The sequence below is a fragment of the Leucopleurus acutus genome (genome assembly GCF_964270905.1).
Source record: "Leucopleurus acutus genome assembly, chromosome: 8".
In the NCBI taxonomy this organism is placed as follows: Eukaryota; Metazoa; Chordata; class Mammalia; order Artiodactyla; family Delphinidae; genus Leucopleurus; species Leucopleurus acutus.
The window spans coordinates 49,345,018-49,368,452 of NC_139151.1; the positions used below are offsets into that span (position 1 = coordinate 49,345,018).

Consider the following 23,435-nt stretch of genomic DNA (forward strand, 5'->3'; position numbering starts at 1 on the left):
TGCCTTTCTGCAGAACTCAGCTGTACTCCCTTGGCACTGTCTGCACGTATGTGTACGGGGCAGCACCTCTGCCCAGCCCCCATAGCTGAGCTATGCTATTTTTAATCTACTGTGGGCTGAGAAACCCAAGGAATATGCTTTTTTTTTCTTTCTTTCATTTAATAGAAGTAGGCTCTTCTCTGTGATGAAAGTGCATAAGACTTTGTTGGGTAGATTTTGTGACTTCTCTGTCAGTCGCAAAATTCTCCTCCTGCAGAATTTATAATCCAAGTACTTGAAGTGGTTGATTAAATGACAAAAGAATGGTTTCTTGACTCTATTTGTGATTTCTGCAGAAAAATGTGTACTGTGCATTTAGTGCTCAATTATTCCTTCAATAGAAGTAAACGTTCAATAGTATGATGTGTAACAGAGAGGTGCACAGTGCAGGTGAACTGTCTCTTTGTCTTTCCTGCCACTTCTCTGAGTTCCATCCTCCATGGAGTAGAGTAAATCCTCTACTCCATCCACAAAGCTTCTTACCATTCCTTAGTCCCACAGAACTGGGGAAGGGTGAAGGGGAGAAGAGGTGGCCTTGCGTCCCCTGTTGCGGCCTTTCATCTGCGCAAACCGACTTTTGCTACTTCCCCACTGGATAATCTCCTACTCATTAAAACCCCTAAAACAGTGCCCCAGAGCCTTCTCCAGCCTCCCCAGTGGCCTTGCTCCCTCCATGGTGCCCCCACAGCTTGTTGTAAGTAACTCCATCATAACGATTATAACAGTGTAGTAATGATTTGCTTAAACTGTGAGCTCCTCGTTTTGTGTTCGCAATGTTTATTATAGCCACATTATTGCCGAGGGGACACACATGGCGGGTGAAACATCCCACATAACATTGAGCAAGAGCCAGCCTGAGAGTGTGAGCTTTTGCAATTCCTTTTCCCAGAGCGGGGTGCCATTTTCTAATTTGCCCCAGGCACTTTTTGCCATTGGAGCCCTGGATATAAAGTTTGGCAAAAACAATAAATGCTTATGGCATAAAAATAATTACGATTTATTGAGTACTTACCATGGCTAAGCTCATACCTGCCTGGTTGCATTTACCACTGCAATAGCCTGTGATGGAGGCATTAGTTATGCCACTCCTTTGGAATCTTCAAGTAATGGATATTGCTGTCAAATGTAGTATCTTCTACTAGAGTGTGCAGTCTTCAGCCCCTGAAATGAGGATTGAGAATGGGGAAAAAGTAATAATGTTGTTTATTAGATGCTAGCTATTTCCTAGGCACTGTGCTAAGTGATGCAAGTATATTTTCTCACAAGTGAAACACAATTGTTACATGAACAGTATGTCCAGACAAGGTGCAAAGATGCCTCCCCTCGAACCAGGTTAGTGGCAGGACGGAAGGAGAAAAAAAATGACAGAAATGCACAAGGAAGGGATTAAGGATGATGGCAAAGTTTCTGGTGGATACTTGGGGAAAAAATTCCTCCCCATGCTCAAGAAACATTCTCTTTGGCTTTAAAGTGACAATCAGTTATAGTGACAGACTCACTCAGTGATCCCTGGTGTCTAACACAGAAATAACAATAAACTTGCTGGGATGTGACATGAACATGAATAGGAAAGGGGTGTGTGTATGTGTAAGAGAGAGAGAAAAAGAGAGAAAAGGATGGAGGGAGGGAGGGAGAGGGAGAGAGAGAAAGAGATTGTTCTTAAAAGGAAGTGCTGGGGGTTTTGAAGGTGTTTTTATTCCCTTGAGGTGTGTATGTATGTTTTCATGGTTTTTATCTCTGCACTCTAAAATCTTAGAGGATTTCAAATCTTAGTCAAGTGAAAAATCTGTACTTTTATCAGCTGCCGTTCAAAGTTTAGCAAGCAATGTCCGATTTTTCTCTCCCCAAAGAATGAACCATTGAGAAACCTTTAAGCCACTCACATCCTCTCACATTAGAACTACAATCTGCTCTCTTGACGAGCTCTGCTTGTCTTAGAAAACACAGTCTGCTAGCATATAGCATATGAAATGCACCTTAAAGGAAATATGTAGATGGAAGGCACAGTGTGGGCTAGACAGAAATGCCCAAGATACAGACCACCTCTCCACTCTCCTGCCACAAGACTGAACTCCCAGTGAGAGTCCTAATCCCTGTGGCTCATCCTGCTAAAATGAGGCTACAGGCCTAGGGCCCAGCAGTCTCAGCTATAATGGACTTGCCTTCATTTGTAAGGTGTACCCCTTCTTCCATTCAAGCATGAAGTAAGAATTGTTCAATCAGGCACAGCCTTACAAAAAATACTATTTATTATTTGTACTTATTGGTTTGCCTGCAGTTACTCCTGAGACATGAATGCTGCAAGTGACCTTGTGCTCTGGGTCTGGAGGTGACATCAGATTGTGGGAGACAAAGAGCAAACCATCAGTTCCTGAAACTCAGTCATCATCCAAGAGAATGAAGCTGAGTACCTCTCCTAGTTGAAGGAGGGAAGAAAAGGAGGGAACAGGCAAGGGGAGGAAGAGGAAAAATCCTCATTGCATAAAGGACCTTCGAGGTCATCTCATTTATCTCCCTGATTGACAGAAGAGGAAGGTGCTCAGGGAGGGAAAGTGACTTTCCTAAGCTCATATGGACAGGAGGGGCCGAGGCCAGGAGTCTCTCCTTGGAGTTTCCGTAGTGAGTATAGCCTGAATATTTGCCTGTTGTCTGCCACTAGACAGTAAGCCCCACAAGCAAAGCAAGTTACCTCTCTGAGCCTCATATGTTACCATTGGTGATAATGATGATGGTGATGGTGATGGTGATGGTGATGGTGATGGGATGGTACAGATGAGGAAAATAAATCTTAGAAAGGTTCAGTAACTTGCCCCAAGGCCACACAGCTAGTGAGTTGGATCAAACATATTAGCAAAGAAGACTCTTGAAAAGAAAATGTGTCTAGCAGAGAAGTGGTGTGCCTGGGCCCATCTGATGCCAGGACTGGGCTCTTCTTTTTTTTTTTTTTTAACATATTTATTAGAGTATAATTGCTTTACAATGTTGTGTCAGTTTCTGCTGTATAACAAAGTGAATCAGCTATATGTATACATATATCCCCTTATCCCCTCCCTCTTGCGTCTCCCTCGCACCCTCCCTATCCCACCCCTCTAGGTGGTCACAAAGCACCAAGCTGATCTCCCTGTGCTATGCGGCTGCTTCCCACTAGCTATTTTACATTTGATAGTGTATATATATCAATGCCACTCTCTCACTTTGTCCCAGCTTACCCTTCCCCCTCTCCGTTTCCTCAAGTCCATTCTCTACGTCTGTATCTTTATTCCTGTCCTGCCCCTAGGTTCATCAGAACCTTTTTTTTTTTTTTAGATTCCATATATATGTGTTAGCATACAGTATTTGTTTTTCTCTTTCTGACTTACTTCACTGTGTATGACGGACTCTAGGTCCATCCACCTCACTACAAATAACTCAATTTCGTTTCTTTTTATGGCTGAGTAATATTCCATTGTATATGTGTGCCACATCTTCTTTATCCATTCATCTGTTGATGGACACTTAGGTTGCTTCCATTTCCTGGCTATTGTAAATAGTGCTGCAATAAACATTGTGGTACATGACTCTTTTTGAATTATGGTTTTCTCAGGGTATATGCCCAGTAGTGGGATTGCTGGGTCGTATGGTAGTTCTATTTTTAGTGTTTTAAGGAACCTCCATTCTGTTCTTCATAGTGGCTGTATCAATTTACATTCCCACCAGCAGTGCAAGAGGGTTCCCTTTTCTCCACACCCTCTCCAGCATTTATTGTTTGTAGATTTTTTGATGATGGCCATTCTGACTGGTGTGAGATGATACCTCATTGTAGTTTTGATTTGCATTTCTCTAATGATTAATGATGTTGAGCACCCTTTCATGTGTATGTTGGCAATCTGTATATCTTCTTTGGAGAAATGTCTATTTAGGTCTTCTGCCCATTTTTGGATTGGGCTGTTTGTTTTTTTGATATTGAGCTGCTTGTATATTTTGGAGATTAATCCTTTGTCAGTTGCAAATATTTTCTCCCATTCTGAGGGTTGTCTTTAGGACTGGGCTCTTATCTCTTCCCCTTGCACACTCCTCACTGAACAAATACCTGGGAGTCTCTAGTGATGTTGGCCTCGCCCTGTAGCATCACACGCCTCCAAACAACAAACAAGGTTGTGAAACAAACCAGACTGTGAAATGAAGTAATTGGTCCCTCCCTTCCTGCCTTCAGTAGGACATAGTACGGATCCCCCTGCCGTGGACAACTAGCTCTCAACCAACTCTTCCCTCAACCAGCACTGCTTGGGCAACTAATGTACTCAGCCCTAGAAAAGTGCAAACAGGAAACAAGCTAGTAGTGAAATTTTGGCTCTGGAGTACGAGAGCTGAGTTTGAATACAGTTCTGCCACTTACCAGCTGGGCAAATGATGTTACCTCTCTAAGCCTCAGTTCTCTCATTTGTATATGTGTAATAGTATAGACAGAGGGGTGTGTGTGTGCGCACGCGCGCGAGTGTGTGATGGAATTGTGGGGAGGATTCAATGAGGTAATTAGTACAGAATATTTGACAAGATTATACTGACAAGGGCACAGAGAAAGAGCTCAATAAATCTTGGTTGCTATTATTGTTATCGATGAGTTTATTTGGAGAAAAGACGCACTTTGAGTGAGCGGAGAACAGTCAAGAACTCTGCCTAACTCCTTTTGCTGGTGGAATAACCTCCCCACCTGCTCTGTTCCACATGGTGAATGATGATCATTCTTCAATATCTAGTTCACAGTTCACCTCTTGCTCCCTTCCAGAGCAGAACTTACTCTGCCTTCCCGATGCCTCTTCAGTACCGTGCACACACTGTCACACTGTATTAGTAACTTAGGAATCTCTCTCTGTCACTGAATTGTGAGGTCCTTGAGAGTTTATTGCAGCTGCAGTTCCTGACTCAGCACCTGGCTTATACATGTGCTCAGCATATATTTGGTGCATGAATAAGTGGATGTAACTAAGGTAAAGGAACCTGGAGTAGTTAGGAAAGCCTTCTCTCAGGAAAGGTTCATGAGAGATGAATAACTTCAGAAGTGCTTGGACAGACAGCAGTGGAAACAGGAGGAAAGACAGTGTTCTATTACTTTCTATTAGTGTAAATCAATATATTGATTTGAGTGAGGGTCTTCTCCTCACACAGTTAACGGTAAATCAGCTTACAGCTTCCCTGCTGGTCTCATGGTGTTACATCACCTCCAGGGTAGGTGTATAGAATCAGCCAGTGAGGACTGGCCTGAGGGATTACAAAAAGAAGAGGAGCCCTTGGGAAAGTTTCAGAACTGGCATTCGTAGGAATGAAGAAATGAAATTGAGGAGTGGCCGTCCTCCCTGCAAATGAGCATATTATTTTCATAATAGTAGAAAACATTCAGTGTTATCACTGACCCTAGGGGACCCATCACAGAAATCTCATTGCATAAACCATATGAAAAGAATAAAGTACCAGAGATTATGTTTCAGAGATAAAGTATAAAATTCCGCAGAAAGTAATTTGCCTGGAGAAGTTCTCAGCAATGGCTAAAGTGCCTATATGCTAAAAGCAGGGTGGAATGCATACTTGGAATCTTGGCAAGCAATCACAGAAAGGCAGTATTGCATAGTGGTTAAGGGCGCAACTCTGGAACCAACTGCTTGGGTATGAAACCTGGCTGATGACTCACAGTCGTGTAAACCCTGAGCAAGTGACCAACTGCTCTGTACCTCGGTTTCCTTGTATGTAAAATGTGGACACAAAATAGTTGATAATTAGTGAAAAGCACTTAGAATAGTTAACCCATGTAAGTCACTTAGAAAAGTACTTCCCCTGTGGGTAAGCATTTAACAAATATCAGGGAGGAAAATGCTATTATGATTAGCAAGTCCCTGTTACCGATTTTGTTCCACATGTTGTTCTGGGGCACTGGGGGAAGTGCAAAAGAAAACTTTAAGACAAGATCCTCATCCTTACAGAGTTAGACTAAAGATGAAACATAAAACTAACTTCAATAAGGCAGTTAGAGAACTCAGATTGCAAACTGGATGAATCTGTGTGACGAGGAGGGAGAGGAGTATAATAGAGAATAAGCCGAACAACCTTGTGGGTGCTCAGGTAAGGTTCATTGAATATAATTAAATGGGATTTCATTCAGGTTAGGACGTTATCAGCTATTTTGTAAAACTCCAGATTTTGGAGAACAAAAAAATCATAGGAATAGAAGAACCCTCTCAATTATCAGTGTATTTAGAGAATGCTAAAACAGAAAGAAGAAAAACGGAATTTCTTTAACTTGACCTTGAATGAGGTTTCAGATTCTCTGAATGATAGAGATGAAAGAAACCTCAGCGATCAGCTGGTCCAAGCACCTTGTTCTTCAGATGGAGAAACAGGCCCAGAGATATGAGGTGACTTACCCAAGTCACAGTGGAAACCCAGGTCGTCTCCTGCTTCTCAGTCTGATTCTCAACTCCGCATGGATGCTTGTTGGCTTCTCTGGCTCCTGAAGGGCATTCTTCCCATCCAACACCAGTCAGCTGATTGGACCCCCGTCTGACTCCTAGAGCTTTTCCAGTGGGCAGTTGCTTGTGGTCAGTTACGTCCTGACAGCCACATCTTGTAGGCTTAACCCTCTAGGCTTTGACTAGAACCTTCGGGTTGTAGCAAATAGCAATCAAAGGAAAGGAAGGGAAGGAGGGAGGAAAGGAGGGAGGAAAGAAAGAGCAAAAAACCGTTAATGGAGAAATCAAGAAATTAACAGTGTGACCAACATATCTGATCCATTCAACTATTCTGTTCCCCATTTTTCTGTCTAACACATGAGATGTAAAAATCATTCCAATGTGTCCCATTGATGAGAACATCGTGAAAATGAGTAAAGTTGGAAATGCAAGTTTTGGGGTTTTTTGCTTAGTTTTGCTTTGGTTTCAGATCCTGTGGGTTGTTGCATAAGCCATTAGTATTGTGTGGCTTAATGCCAAAATGCTGGACAATTCTAGAATTCTGAAGCAACTAATCGGAATCACATAGCTTGGCAATTTCCTATGGAGTCTACTACACAAAATGATGCAGGAATTGACAAAATGCCACATTGTCAGAATGCATTACTGAATGTTATCATCCTTTGCACTAGTCACAAATATCAATATCTATTTAAGTGAAGACCAAATTGCTAAGGGCTCAGCAGAGGGCTTGGCACATAAAAGGACATAGTAGCCATTCACTAAATAAATTTATTAATGAATAAAGTGAATAGTGAAAATCAGAAATGTATTAATAAATAAAGTGAATAAATAAATGAATGAGTGACCCCCTAACAGCAGCATGAAGGTTCCATCAGCTACAATGAACTTGAAGAAAGCCATTTTTACTTTTTCCAACAACTGTAGCTATGGCCCAGTGACCACAAAAAGTTTCAAGTTTGCAAGATGGGATGGACTGTGGAAGAAGCTCCGTTGTAGACAACTCAGTACAACAGCACCGTCTCTGATGTTTGATTCTCTGATACTTTGATTCTCCCAGTTTGAGGTCATGTCCACATCCATGCTGGAATACTTTGAATCTTAACAAATAGATTTATACTAAAACTAGCACCAGAGCTCTATATCCAGAATGATAACCTCCTTGCCCCAACCTCGCAAAAAAAAAAAATCAGGAGCAAGTTTGAAAGAGTCTTCAGGTCATTTAGAGAATACTGTCTACAGTAATAGATCAAAGTCTTACTTTTCGTTTGATTGTAGTAGTACTGGTACAATACTCATGAACTACTCAAGAATAATAGTTTGACCAATTATTTCAGTATGTCTCTGGGTATGATGCCCTGAATTGTAAATATATTATTTTCATAGTAATTTTTATTGTCTGGTAGCTTCAGATTTTAATGTAAAGTTTACACTTCTGTGACAAATAATTTCTCTTAGAAAAGCTACTCTTCAAGCAGAGAATTTGATAATAAAAAAAAACAGAGCTTAATTTCCCAGTTGTGGGATGTATCAGGGTTCTCTTTCAACTTGATTAAATAAATCTTGCCCTTGGCTAACAAACTTAAAATGTACCTTTCTCATAGAAGCTTTACATTGCAATGGGGTAATTAGGATTGTGTAGGGGGTGTTAGAAGGGGAGGAAAAAAAGCAGACAGGACACATCATTGGGACCAATTATAAATTAAGAATAAATGGTTGCTAGAGGAGATGTCAGTTAGTACATATCATTTTGAAAGTAGTTTGACACGTGTCAGGTTTTTTTAGCTATCCATAATTTTTAACTCAATAATTCAACTTCTAGAAATCTATCCCAAGGAAATAATTTGAAATACAGAAAATGTTGTATTCATTGCAACTAAGAGTACTTAAAAATGGGAAACTACAGAAGTATCCAATAATACAGGAATGTTTAAGCCAATTGTGGTAAATCCATTTGATGAAATATTAAGTTGTTATTATGCTTATAAGATGTATTGGTTTGTAGTTTTTATTTATTGTGATATATTTTCTAATTTTGGTGTCTGGTAATGGTGCCGTATAGAATGAGTTCTGTCTTTTGGAAGTTTGAGAAGAATTGATATTTATTCTTTTTTAAATGTTTAGTAGAATTCACCAGTGAAGCCAGCTAGGCCTGGGCTTTTCTTTGTGGCTAGTTTTTCAAATTACTAATTTAATCTATTTATTTGTTATAAATCTGTTCAGAGTTATTTTTCTCCTTGAGTCAGTTTTGGTAATTTGTGTCTTTCTAGGAATTTGTTCATTTCATTTGTCCATCTAAATTGTCTAATTTACTGGTATACAACTGATCATGGTATTTCTTGATAATTCTTTTTATTTCTGTAGGGTCAGTAATGATATCTCCTCTTTTATTCCTTATTTTAGTAATGAGTCTTCTCTCTTTTTTTCTTAGCCAATCTAACAGTTATCAATTTGTTAATCTTTTCAAAGAACTAACTTTTGGTTTTGTTGATTTCTCTCTGTTGTTTTTCTCTTCTCTATAGTTCATTAATTTCTGCTCTAATCTTTATTATTTGCCTTTTTCTGCTTGCTTTAGGCTTAGCTTGGTCTTTTTTCCAGTGCCTTAAGGTGGAAGGTTAGACTTTTGATTTGAGATCTTTTTTAATAATATAGCTATAATATTTAATATTATAGCTATAAGTTTTCCTCTAAATATTGCTTTAGCTGCCATAAGTTTTGGTATCTGTGTCTTTATTCTTATTCATATCAAAGTCTTTTCTAGTTTCCTTATAATTTCTTCTTTGACCCATTGGTTAGTTAGGATAGTGTTTTCATTTCTTTTAATGTCCACATATTTGGGGATTTTCTAAATTTCTGTTTCGTTATAGATTTCTAATTTCATTCCATTGTTAAGCATTCATTAAAACTGATGCTTCCAAATACTCTCTAATGATATGTCACCATTAAAATAATTGGCTCCTATTTATTGAGCTTTAATAAATGCCAGGCACTATGATAATAGCTTTTTATACATTATCACATTTAAATATTCAGAACCAAGGCTCAGAGATTAAACAAGCAAATAGCTGAGCCAGCACATTTTTATTACTAATAATAAACAGCAACTAGATCAGATCATTGAGCATAGAATTATGAGAAAAACAGATTCTGAGAGATAACTGCCAAGAAATGCAATTAAAAAAGACAAACATTATTCATTTGGCCATGGTTCTTTTTTTTCCATTACTTCTCCCCCTTTTCTCCAGATGTTTGTTATATTCCTTCTCTTCCTTCTTTTTCTTCTCCTTTTTTGCCAAAAGTTTCTCCCCATATTCCCAGTGGGAATCATCCCTTAGCATTTCAGTTCATGCATTCATTTGATGAATATTTGAGTACCTACCTTCTCTAGATCCTACATACAGAAATGAAAGGGATGTGGTGCCTGCTCTGAGATCATCATGTAGTAGGAGAGAGCTATGTAAAAAGGAGTAGATGCACTGTGACAGCCTTGGGTAGAACATCTGAGCATATAACCTTAAAAATGAGTCAGTGTTCATGAGATGGACAAAGGGGGAAGGGTTTCTATAACCAGCACCCAAGTCAAGATATAGAATATATACCTATAAGTCAACTATACTTCAATTAAAAAAGAAGAAGATATACCTATATATATTTAGGAGAGTAGCCTAGGTTAGAAATATATTTGGGGGAAGTGTCGTGGTTCTAGCCATGATAAAGGCACAGTTTCTCACTTTTCAACCACGAATTTGATTTCTACCACCATATCTTAGTTTTGCCTGTTCTAGAACTTCTTACAATTGAAATCATACGTACATACTCTTTTGTGTCTGCCTTTTATGACTCAGCATAATGCTTTTGAGATTCATCCATGTTGTTGCTTATATTGGTAGTTCAATGCTTTTTATTGCTGAGTAGCAATAGCAATATATTGTGTGTATCAGTGTATCACAGTTTATCAATTTACCTGTTGATGGACATCAGAATTCCCATTTGGGGAATTATGAACATTCTTATACACACCTTTTTGTGGACATATTTTTCTCTTGAGTAAACATCTCAGGGTGAATTGCTGAATCATAGGTTAGCTGTATGATAAACTTTACAAGAAACTGTCAAAGTGTTTTCAAAGTGGCTATACCATTTTGCATTCCCACTAACAATTCATATGAGAGTTCCAATTGCTTCACATCCTTACCAACACCTTATATTGCAAGTCTTTTTACTTTCAGCCCCTCTAGTGGGTGTGGAGTGGTATCTTGCTTTGGCTTTAATTTCTCTGATGATTAATGATGTTTTTCACATGCTTACTGACCATTTGCATATCTTATGTTAAATATCCAGTTGAGTCTTTTGCCCATTTTTTATTATATGTTTTTGCTTTTTATTGTTCAGTTGTAGGAGTTTTTAAATATTCTGAATAAAACTCCTTTATCAGATATATGTATTTTAAACATTGTTTCCCAGTTTGTGGCTTGGTTTTTTATTTTCTTAATGACCTCTTTTGAAAAGCAAAAGTTTTTAATGATGAAATCCAGTTTACCATTTTTTTAAATTTACCATTAGTGCTTTTATGTTTTATCCACAAAATCTTTGCCTTCCTCAGATTACAAGTATATTCTGTTTTCTTCTAGAAATTGTATACTTCAAGCTTTTAGAATTAGGTCTGCAATCTATCTCTAGAAAATTTTCATATATGGTATAAGTTAAGAGACGAAGTTCATTATTATGAAAATTTTCAAGCTTACAAAAATGTAGAAAGAATAGAATTATGAACCTCTGTACCTATTAGCTTCAACAGTTACCAACTCATGGTCAATCTTGTTTTGTATATTCTGAAATATATGAGATATTTATAGATAGATAGATAGATAATCTCCCCTGAACTATTTCAAGAGGACATTGTAGAAATTATGGCCTGTTGTTGTTGTTGTTCTAATTCAGAATTCAATCCAGGATCGCACATTGCAATTCATTTGTCCTATTTCCTTAATCTCCTTTAATCTAGAATGGTTCTTTAGCCTTTTCTGTTTTTTATGACAGTGACATAAGAGGATTAAGAGGATGTTTCTTAATTTTAATTTGCTGATTATCTCTTCATGGTTAGCTTCATCTAATGCATTGTTGGCAAGGATATTATATCAGTGATATTGTATTACTACTCAGTGCTTTCCATCAGGAGGCACATGGTTTCAGGTTATCCCACTATATTGTGATGCTAAGTTTGATCACTTGGTTAAGGTGGTATCTGCCAGATTACTCCACCATAAAGGCACTTTTACCCACTTTTTTTTTTTTTTTTTGGCTGTGTTGGGTCTTCGTTGCTCCACGCGAGCTTTCTCCAGCTGCAGTGGGCGGGGGCTACTCCTCATTGCAGTGCGCAGGCTTCTCATTGTGGTGGCTTCTCTTGTTGCGGAGCACAGGCTCTAGGTGCACAGGCTTCGGTAGTTGTGGCGCGCAGGCTTGGTAGTTGTGGCACACGGGCTTAGTTGCTCCGTGACATGTGGGATCTTCCTGGACCAGGGCTCGAACCCGTGTCCCCTGCATTGGCAGGTGGATTCTTAACCACTGCTCCACCAGGGAAGCCCCTACCCACCTTTTTAATGATTAATCTGTTAGAATATAAGTGTCCCGAGAGGGCGTAGAGCAGAAGCAAGAAGAACTGCAGTCCTGCAGCCTGTGGAATGAAAACCACATTCACAGAAAGATAGACAAAATGAAAAGGTAGAGGACTATGTACCAGATAAAGGAACAAGATAAAACCCCAGAAAGACAACTAAATGAAGTGGAAGTAGGCAACCTTCCAGAAAAAGAATTCAGAATAATGATAGTGAAGATGATCCAGGACCTCGGGAAAAGAATGGAGCCAAAGATCGAGAAGATGCAAGAAATGTTTAACAAAGACCTAGAAAAATTAAAGAACAAACAAACAGAGATGAACAATACAATAACTGAAATGCAAACTACACTAGAAGGAATCGATAGCAGAATAACTGAGGCAGAAGAACGGATAAGTGACCTGGAAGACAGAATGGTGGAGTTCACTGCTGCAGAATAGAACAACGAAAAAAGAATGAAAAGAAATGAAGACAGCCTAAGGGATCTCTGGGACAACATTAAAGACACCCACATTCGCATTATAGGGGTCCCAGAAGGAGAAGAGAGAGAGAAGGGACCCGAGAAAATATTTGAAGAGATTATAGTCGAAAACTTCCCTAACATGGGAAAGGAAATAGCCAGCCAAGTCCAGGAAGCACAGAGAGCCCCAGGCAGGATAAACCCAAGGAGAAACGTGACGAGACATATAGTAGTCAAATTGACAAAAATTAAAGACAAAGAAAAATTATTAAAAACAACAAGGGAAAAATGACAGATAACATACAAGGGAACTCCCATAAGGTTAACAGCTGATTTCTCAGCAGAAACTCTACAAGCCAGAAGGGAGTGGCACGATATATTTAAAGTGAGGAAAGGGAAGAACCTACAACCAAGATTACTCTACCGAGCAAGGATCTCATTCAGATTCGACAGAGAAATCAAAAGCTTTACAGACAAGCAAAAGCTAAGAGAATTCAGCACCACCAAACCAGCTCTACAACAAATGCTAAAGGAACTTCTCCAAGTGGGAAACACAAGAGAAGGAAAGGACCTACAAAAACAAACCCAAAACAGTTAAGAAAATGCTAATAGGAACATACATATCGATAATTACCTTAAATGTGAATGGATTTAATGCTCCAGCCAAAAGTCACAGGCTCATTGAATGGATACAAAAACAAGACCCGTATATATGCTGTCTACAAGAGACCCACTTCAGACCTAGGGACACATACAGACTGAAAGTGAGGGGATGGAAAAAGATTTTTCATGCAAATGGAAATGAAAAGAAAGCTGGAGTAGCAATACTCATATCAGGTAAAATAGACTTTAAAATAAAGAATGTTACAAGAGACAAGACGAACACTACATAATGATCAAGGGTTCAATCCAAGAAGAAGATATAACAATTACAAATACATATGCACCCAACATAGGAGCACCTCAGTATATAAGGCAAATGCTAACAGCTATAAAAGAAGAAATCGAGGGCTTCCCTGGTGGCGCGATGGTTGGGAGTCCGCCTGCCGATGAGGGGGGCGCGGGTTCGTGCCCCGGTCCGGGAGGATCCCGCATGCCGCGGGGCGGCTGGGCCCGTGGGCCATGGCCGCTGAGCCTGCGCGTCCGGAGCCTGTGCTCCGCAGTGGGAGAGGCCACAGCAGTGGGAGGCCCGCATACCGCAAAAAAAAAAAAAAAAAAAAAAGAAGAAATCGACAGTAACACACTAATAGTGGGGGGCTTTAACATCTCCCTTACAAACCAATGGACAGATCATCTAGACAGAAAATTAATAAGGAAACACAAGCTTTAGATGACACAACAGACCAGATAGATTTAATTGATATTTATAGGACATTCCATACAAAAACAACAGATTACACTTTCTTCTCAAATGCACATGGAACATTCTCCAGGATAGATCATATCTTGGGTCACAAATCAAGCCTTGGTAAATTTAAGAAAGTTGAAATCATATCAAGCATCTTTTCTGACCACAACACTAATGAGATTAGAAATAAATTACAGGGTAAAAAACATAAAAAACACAAACACATGGAGGCTAAACAATACGTTACTAAATAACCAAGAGATCACTGAAGAAATCAAAGAGGCAATCAAAAAATACATAGAGACAAATGACAACAAAAACACGATGACCCAAAACCTATGGGATGCAGCAAAAGCAGTTCTAAGAGGAAAGTTTATAGCAATACAATCCTACCTCAAGAAACAAAAGAAATCTCAAATAAACTATCTAACCTTACACCTAAAGGAACTAGAGAAAGAAAAACAAACAAAACCTAAAGTTAGTAGAAGGAAAGAAATCATAAGGATCAGAGCAGAAATAAATGAAATAGAAACAAAGAAAACAATAGCAAAGATCAGTAAAACTAAAAGCTGGTTCTTTGAGAAGATAAACGAAATTGATAAACCTTTAGCCAGACCCATCAAGAAAAAGAGGGAGAGGACTCAAATCAATAAAATTAGAAATGAAAAAAAAAAGAAAATAATGTATGCTGTACCCCAACAAATTTTTAATCAATAGTTTTATTAACCACTGATGATACTTGCCTGAATTAATTATTATTATGGTAGTCAAAAAATGGTGATTTCCTAACTTTATTATTTCTTCTATAGTTATTAGCATTCTACATAAGAGAACTTTCTCTTTTTCCCCATTATTAATTATTTAATTTAGGTATTTTGGATGATCTTTATGGACTTATGATTTTCTTTTTTAATTCAATGTGTTATACTCCATTTCTGTCATTATTCATTTTAGTAATCAACTTGTCTAGATTTGACTGGTGTGATCACTTTTAAACTGGCTTTGGTGTCCTTTTGACATGCCATCATTAGTTCTAGGTTTTCTAAATTTTGTGTTATTGTTGTGTTTATGTTTAGTACTTTTTACTTTCCAGTCCAACAAAATGTTTCAGACTTACCTTTTACTTTACCTGCTCATGGAATCAGCCATTTCTCAAAAAAAAAACCCACAAAAACCTAGCTCTTTTTTGTAGGAAATGGCATTTAGAAAACAAAGTCTGAGCACCAGGTGTGCTTTTTGCTTCTGGGATATCATTACATCTAGCCTCCTTTAATGGGCAGAGAAAGAAAAATAAATTTGTTTACAAAAATCATAAATTTATATCAGATGCTTCTAATTACTATTTACCATCATAAGATTTTTCCTCTCCTTACCTCATTCCATGATTGTACCTTACCCTTCTTTCACAAGGATAACGTTGTTTCACAACATCAGTGTGTTTTACTCACTTGCTCATTACTCACACACCAAATAGTTTCAGAATTCAACCGACAATAAGCCTCCTAAGTGAAGTTCAAAATTTCTTTACAATTCTATCTTTAGAATATATTCTGAGGGTAAGTAGTCAGAGTACTATGTTTCTCCCATATTTTTTTGAAGCAAATTCAATGCATTAAATCATTTCAACTGTAACTACTTAAATATGGCATGACCACAATGCCATTTATCACACTTAAAAATTAATAATTATTGGATTAATATTCCATCTATTTCAGGTCTTAAATTGACTCATAAATATCATGAATGCTTTTTTGTTTCTTTATTATACAATTTCTTTGCTTGAACCAGAAGTGAAATCTATTGCAATTGGTTGATCCCTCTTAGTTCTCTTCTGATTTATATGTTTTCCCCCATTTTTTGTTTGTTTTGTTTCCATTTTTATATTTAAGAAACCAGGTCATTTGTCTTATAGAGTTTGCTCCAGATTTTCTTTGTAGTATAATTTAGCAGGTTTCTCTGTCCTCTTTATTTCTGTAAACTGGTAGTTGGATTTAGAGGTTTGGTTAGATTCAGACTCATTGGCAAAGGAGGGTTTTCTTTCCTTTTCTTTTGAGAGTAGAGGTTTACAGAACTACTTTGTGGTAATATTTTGTTTTCCCATCAGGAAGCACATTCATCTGATTGTCTTTTTGTGTGTGTGATGTTACCAGCCATTGATGCTCAATGCCTAGATGCATTAATTCATTAGCCTTGCAAACAGAACCCTGGGACACTGTTACAGACACATTTATAGGGACACTGTTACAGACACACATCCATTCAGACACGTTTCTAAAACAGACATATTTCAGGCCAACTCCTGTCTTTCCTTTAACAACCTCTTTGTTTCATTGTTACTTGTTTTTGGACCTCTTTTGTTTTAAACTTCTCTTTTTTTCTGTATGAAAACATGATGTGTATAATACAAAGTGGTGGCCCAAACTTATAGTAACAACCTTCCAAAGGGAGCACAATTATTTTAGAGGAGGAGAGACAAGAATGAAGAGGGAAGAAACATTTATAAGAGATAAAAGAGGTCACAGAAAAAGGTGTATATGAGCTCAGTATACATTTAAATCAAATTCTGCCCAGAGAACATTCATATCTTGAATGTGACTTTTTAGAACTATGAAACATTCGAAGCTTTAAAAATTAGAACACGAAGAAGAAAAACTTTAAAATGCCCCTCGTTTTAAAGTTTTCTGAATGAAAAGGATAAAAACACATCAAGATTCCCTCATGTGTCTTTAAAAACATGGGATTTGAGTGGGAGAAGGAGCAATTTGAGTTTTTTGTTTTGTTTCTTTTCTTCATGAAGCGTGTATTTCACCTTAAACCAGTTCACCAATGTCATTACATTCTGGGGTCAGGCTGCACAATTTCGTGCCATTTGACCTAACAACTTGGCGACTTCTGAGTGACAGTAATATGCTGACTCCTGGAATGAGTTTTCTAATGTCTGTCACAACATGAAAGGTATTCATTTAACAGAGACACAACAGAATCAGATAAACAAGGCATGTGTATCTGATTGATTGCAAGGGTTGTGGAGGGAGGTTTCCTCTCATTCAATTAAAGATAAAAAATATTTACACCAAGTAAAATTTAAAACATGCTGTGATTGTTTGCTTTCATCCCATAGTGTGGAGGTTAGGGAGAGGGGTATTTTTGTTTTTTAAGACCTTATTGAGATATAGTTCACATAGTATACAATTCACAGACTTAAAGTGTCCAGTTCAGTGTTGCTTAGTATATTGGTAGGGTTATGCAACGATCACCACAATCTAATTTTAGAACATTTTCATCTCTCCTAAAACTAACACTATACCCATTAGCTGTCACTTCCCATTCTCTGTACCCCCTACCCTCACTCAGCCCCAACCAACTACTAATCTACTTTGTCTATAGATTTTGCCCCTCATGGGCACTTACCTTTTAAAAGCCATTCATAACCTGTCACACTGAAATTTTTTTACTTTATTTTTGTACATTATTTAAAAACAAGTACAATCAAATAGAACCCTCAAAAACATGAAAGGGTCTCAAAAAATTGTAGCAGGATATCCCACAAAAATATTGTTGAAGCCAATAGCATCTGATGGCTTAAATAAATAATTGCCAAGCAGTGAAGCTGTGGGAAAGAAGACAGATTACAGTGTCACTTAAGAAAGTCAGATGCTAATGATTTTAAATATAAACTTGAAACAGGCTTGAGTTACGGAAACTTTTCTTGCTCTAAGAACAGCAATATTTGCAACCAGGAATATTTGCAAATTCAGATTCTAACTTCACTGCTCACCAACTGTGTGACTCTGGGCAAGTAACAGAAGATTTATAAACTTTAGTTTCCTCATCTGTAATATGAGAATAATGATGGTACCAACCTCATGAAGTTAGTGTGGAGATTCACATATGCAGAGCCTTTAGAACCAAGCCTGGCACATAATAAGTGCTCAGCAAATGTTACTTGTTGTCTTTACCATTTTTGTTCATAAGAACTCAATAATCCAGGTCAGATTCCACAATGGAATTCTTAGATATGCCAACTTTCCACTTGCCACGTGTGATTGGTATTTTCAAAATCTCTGCTCAAAGAAATTTTCTGCCATGAAGACAATGGATTGGAATTTAAGATACTGTAATGTAGAGGAAAATAGCACTGATCAAGTACGATTAATAGAGCTGTAGGTTAGCCTTCAGTTGCTTTAGAACGATGTGTGTTCCATGAATAGTAAAAGTGCTGATTTATTATTCTCACCTAACACTCATGTAACAGATTTTTCTTTTCTAAATTAAAAGAAAAAATTAACAGCAATGAAAACAAAAGCTTATATAATGGTATTACACATGTCTAACAAAATAAAGAATAGATTAGAGCACCATAAACCACATATAACCTCTTCTAGTTGAAATGTTTAACTAAGACCTTAAATGTGTGACTTTTAAATCTGTGCGTATGAAGGGAAGTTGTGATTTGGTTTTGTGTCCATAAATGTAAGGCAATGTGACCACCAACGAATGATTCCATTACCTTTTCTTTAACTCCAGTACAAAGTGGCTTTCGGTAATAGACTGATATGTTAGATAATTTTATTTTTGAGGAATTATTATGCATTTTCTGTTCTTTTAAAAAGTGTGGTGCTAAATATTATGATGTCCCAATCAGATGACTCATGATACACAACATTTTCATAGTCGGGAAATGTTAACACATTACAGTCCTTGCTTTGAAAAGATAAAAGAATGAATCACAAACAACACATTTTCATTTTCCTTTGACCCCAAGAGACAATTTAAACGATGTGGTTTGCATGCAGCTCCATATGGCTCTCAAAGGCCTCCACATTGTGCATTCATGTCTACATTTTAACCCCAGGCTTTATTCCTCCTGGCATTGTTTTGTATTTGCATGAAAATATGTAAGTGGTTTTTTTTTTTTGCATGACAAGCCATCCGTAACGTTGAAGTTAAATGTCTAACATATCTTGCAGTATCACGTGTCATTAATTCTTACATGATATTTTTTTTCTTTTATTTTCAGTTACTGAAGTTAAATATGCTTGAAATGTAAAAGTGGCATGAAACTGGAGTGATGCAAGAATATTTAATGTTCCTTTAAGGACTTACCATTTTTTAACTGGGAAAATTTGGGGGGTAGTTCCCAGCCTTGTCTTTGGACACCAATCCCTCAATTACAAATTATGATAAAACTATATTGAACACAAGTGCTGTCAGCAGAGTAATAAATTCTGAAGTGATACTTCTTTTTTTCCCTGAGAATGTGTTTCTAGTTCTTGAATATGAAATACAAAATGTGTCCCCTAATTTCAGGATTTATTAAATATTTGATTTATTGGTTTTCTTAAAGTCTTCTTAATGGTACATAAAATTAAGCTCAACTGACTTTGGTGAAATTTCCTAGTAACTAAAAAAGTAATGAATTACTGAATGACAGCGCCAATATTTTAATACTTTAATATTTCCTAAATGAACATGACTACCAAAATGGATATTAGATATAGGAGTGCGTGAGTATACAAAGAAAATAAGTTATTTATACCATTTTGTCAAGCATCAAATTCATAAGAGCACATAACTGATTCCCGCCAATGGGCCAAAATATCCAAACAAGTGCTGTTTTTTCCAAGTAGTCACCTTGCTCTCTCTGCATTTACTCCTATCAGCTGTCATTGCTAAAACCGTTTTAGAATACCCCTTGTCAAATTACCTTCAGTCTTTGGCACACTAATACCTGTGTGGTAACAAATCTTCTTTCTTGGAGAGAGACCCTCAGAGCCAAGTCAGTCAAGTAAGCTGGCAAAACATGTTTTTAAAATGATACGTCAGTATGAAATTACCGAGACTTGCAGGGCTTATAGCCTATAAAATGATTAAGAACGGGTTTCCCAAAGAAGAACCCCAGATAGCATTTACATAACATCAACAGTGGGAATAAATGATTTTTTCTTAAGAAGTCTTTTAGGCAAGCATCTGATATTCACTTGAATGAATAAGTTCTGATACAGGTATTCTGTTATGTCTATCTGTATTATTTTAAATTCCACCTCATTTAAGCTAATGGAGTGGTTTACATTTTTAAGGACAGCGCTTCTTCCATTATTTCTTGTCATATCAGAATATAGATAAATGGCCGTTATATCTCCCTTGCTTGAGTGAATATCAAGTTAATACCTCTTTAGCAGCAATTTTAATAGATTTTGGTTGATGGTGCCTTGACTGTCACCAGCTAGCTCTGTGATATTGGCAAGGGACTCAGCCTCTCTGTGCCTCTGGCCCCCTGTCTACAAGTGAGGGCTTAGAGCTCAATTATCTTTAAAATCTCTTTTGAATGAAAATATAATACTGTAATTATCATATATCTGTGTGGGAACTAAATCATCATATATCATAAATCCACACACATCTCTGAGGTTTTAATTAAATTCAAGCTGAAGTAACTCAAATTCCAGTTTTTTAAAAAGACATCTAGACACTGATGTGTCTAGCATCTCTAGTAAAGTCTTTTCTACCTGATGATAATGATGATTATAAAGATGACATTTGTATAGCACTTTATGTTTATACTGCCTTACATGAGTCTCACAACCTAAGAGCTGTTGTCATCATCCTCAGTATGCAGATGAAGTAGATACTGAGGTTCAAAGAGATTCAGTTACCTGTCTAAGGTGATGAACTAGCAAGTTACATAGCCGGACAGAGGGTCTTCTACTTCCAATTTAATATTCATTTCCCCCGTCGTCATTTACCTGCCTTTAAATTAGGAGACAGTTTTTCCAAGGTGTCATTTTTCAGAATTTACACTCCTGGAAACTAAAATCTGCCTTTAGGGACCCTCCCGCACCCCTTTAGACTATCTACTTGCGTCACTACAGCTCTCTCTGCTTTTACAAACTAGTTGTTTTGTCAGCATGAGTGTGACAACAATTAGACGTCCCCTGTTTTTGCCCCATGCCTTTTCTCCTTCACAGTCATTCAATGACAAGCGTAAAAAGAGCTTCATCTTTTCACGAAAATTCCCATTCTACAAGAACAAGGAGCAGAGTGAGCAGGAAACCAGTGATCCTGAACGTAAGTAGATTCTCGAAGAGAATGTCACCTGCAACACAAGAGAAAAAAATCCTTCACGGGCAACACGCATGATGTAGGCTCCCCCACGCCACACGCCTAGGCAAACAAACACAGCAGGCAGGCAGGTCAGGGCTTACTACTGTGACCAGTGTTTGGCTGCAGTCTGGATCCTTCCCTGGATGGAGCTCTTCTTTGCAGAACGCATTGGAGAGGGACCTGAGGAAGCAGGGACTTTGCTTCCAAACAGCATTTATCTGTGACCAGGACTGGGTCTGGTTCGCGTTTTCTATCATGCAACTCTCCAAGGGCTCGAGACAAATTCTTTTCTGGGCAGAAATATTAGATTCCATTGCCACGTATATTGTTTTGGAATGCTAGCTAACTGGGAGTGATTAAATTCCCTTTATCGATTACTAGCATTTGTTCACTCTTTCCCTCCCAGCAAACATTAAGCACTTCCTTACTGAGCAGTGAGCTTGTATTGGGTGGATGCTCAGACTAAGAATTGGCCATGAAACTTGGAGGGGATCATCGCTCTCAGTGGTACGTTGCTGTGGCAGTACTGACAGTGGGCCAAAATGACATCTGCTGACTCTTTCTCTTTTTCATAACAATCTTCTGCTTAAACCTTTCGAGTTGCTTTACAAATCCTTGAGTCTCAGTCCAGGGAGTTGGGGATGAAAGTTGTTTCAGAAGAAGAGAGCATGGGATCCAGATTGCTCAGGCAACACGGTCTGTCATGGTAGTATCCATTTCAACTCCACTGACTTCTTCCTTCCTCTTCCGTGGCTGTTCTCCCTCTCTCATTGCTCTCTCTGGGGACTTCCATGCAGGACATCCCCGGATTAGGTGACGACGGTTATGGAACAAAGACTCTGAGTAAGTTCCCAGGAATGGTCACTGTAACTTTTCTTTTCTTTTTCTTTCCTTTTGAGTTTCGCTTTTGTTCCTTTTCTCGAGGGCCTTTCACTCCTAGCATGCACAAGATACTGAGTTTTATTTGTTACCTAGCTGTGAATGCTCCTACAAAGCAATTTTCAGCCGTTTTGTTCTGCATGTCAGCATTTAAAAGCAAAGTGTCTCAGGCACTGTAACTTCCGTTGCAGTTCACACCTTCCCTTTCTGACCGCGTGCTGTGACCAGCATGGTCCTGGTGCCGCCATGGCATCCCTTGCTCTGCCGCCTGATACCTCCCAGGGAGCAAGAAACCATGTTGAAAGAAAGGGCGAGTTAAATGCTGTAGAACAGGAAAGCAGAAATGTATTTTATATTCTTTCTTCTGGCTTTTCCCCCAGACATACTTAATGACCTTGCCAAATTCCATAATTGGGTTGTACTTTGCTATTGGTAAAGGAGCTGTGTTATAGTCAAAAGGAACATGCATTCTCAAAAAGTAAATATTAAGCTATTTGATCTTCCATGAATAATTCTTTGCTATTAACTTTGACTGATTTTTTTTTCTGACTTGCGGTGATCCTGCTTGAAATGTTTGTATGATAAAGTTTTAGAAATGTATATTAATATGTTTTTCTATCAGTGATTTATTAGCTGCATTGCATAACCAGATCTTCATTTTACGGTTTAGAGTGGAAAGAAAAATATATTAAACTTTAAAATTTTCTAGTTATTAATGCCTTTACTCTGTGTCCCATTGCACTAATAAAAAATAATAATTCTGTGTATTAATATACTATACTATGATTTTTCTTTCTTTAATATTAACTCCATTGTGTAGGCATCAATGAACTAAGAACAGTTTTGTGTCTTTTGCAGCTGTATCACATGTTCATTTTTGTTTGTTTTCTTTTTGTTTTAATTTAACAGCTATGGGCAATATTTTTACAAGCTGGTTCATTTCATTTCTATAAAACAAAATAACATTGAGCTGGACTTTGTTTTCAAGAGCTGGTTATATAACCCTGCGTAATGATACCTGTCATCCTTCAAATTGTTAATTTGGACTCTTTTTTTAGATATGTATGTTTAGAAAACAAAATCTGATCAAGAGTAACTACTGATCTCCTTAAAGATGAAAACTTTATCTTTGAGTCTCTGTATGGAATATGTCATGAAATTTTTCCTGAATTGGTGGCTGAAATTCAAATGTTGATTTCAAAAGTATCTGGATAGCATCAAGTACCACCCGAGAGAATTTCTTAAATTTTCAGTGGGGGTGGGGAGCATTTTAATATATTGTTAATATGAACATCACTAAAAAGTAGTTGCTATTGGAGAGTCAAAAATATGTTATGCCTTTTTATATCTAGAATGATGCCCTTTTAAATCCAAAGGTTTGTTTACTCTTTAAAAATTGAACAGACTTCACTAGGTAAAGTTATTTGCCAGTTAACACTACTGGTAGCCATAATTTGGACTTTAGCTGGAACATACTTTTAATTTCTTTTTACCTACAAAATAGAAAAATTCTGTTAAACACTATCTTGATGTTAAGAGAGATTGGTCGT

At 37.7% G+C, this 23,435-nt stretch overlaps 1 protein-coding gene across 7 annotated transcripts in view; it reads left to right on the forward strand.

The window, feature by feature from the left end:
* The window catches only part of DLG2 (discs large MAGUK scaffold protein 2), an 812,656-nt gene that overhangs the window by 765,433 nt on the left and 23,788 nt on the right, over nucleotides 1–23,435 (forward strand). For 6 of the 7 annotated variants that reach the window (XM_082844899.1, XM_082844901.1, XM_082844902.1 and 3 more), the window contains one exon: nucleotides 20,871–20,970. In XM_082844899.1, the coding sequence (XP_082701025.1) occupies nucleotides 20,871–20,970 (100 nt within the window). Of the gene's footprint in view, nucleotides 1–18,922; nucleotides 19,252–20,870; nucleotides 20,971–23,435 lie in introns of those variants that run through there. The other variant, XM_082844903.1, reaches the window with a different exon arrangement.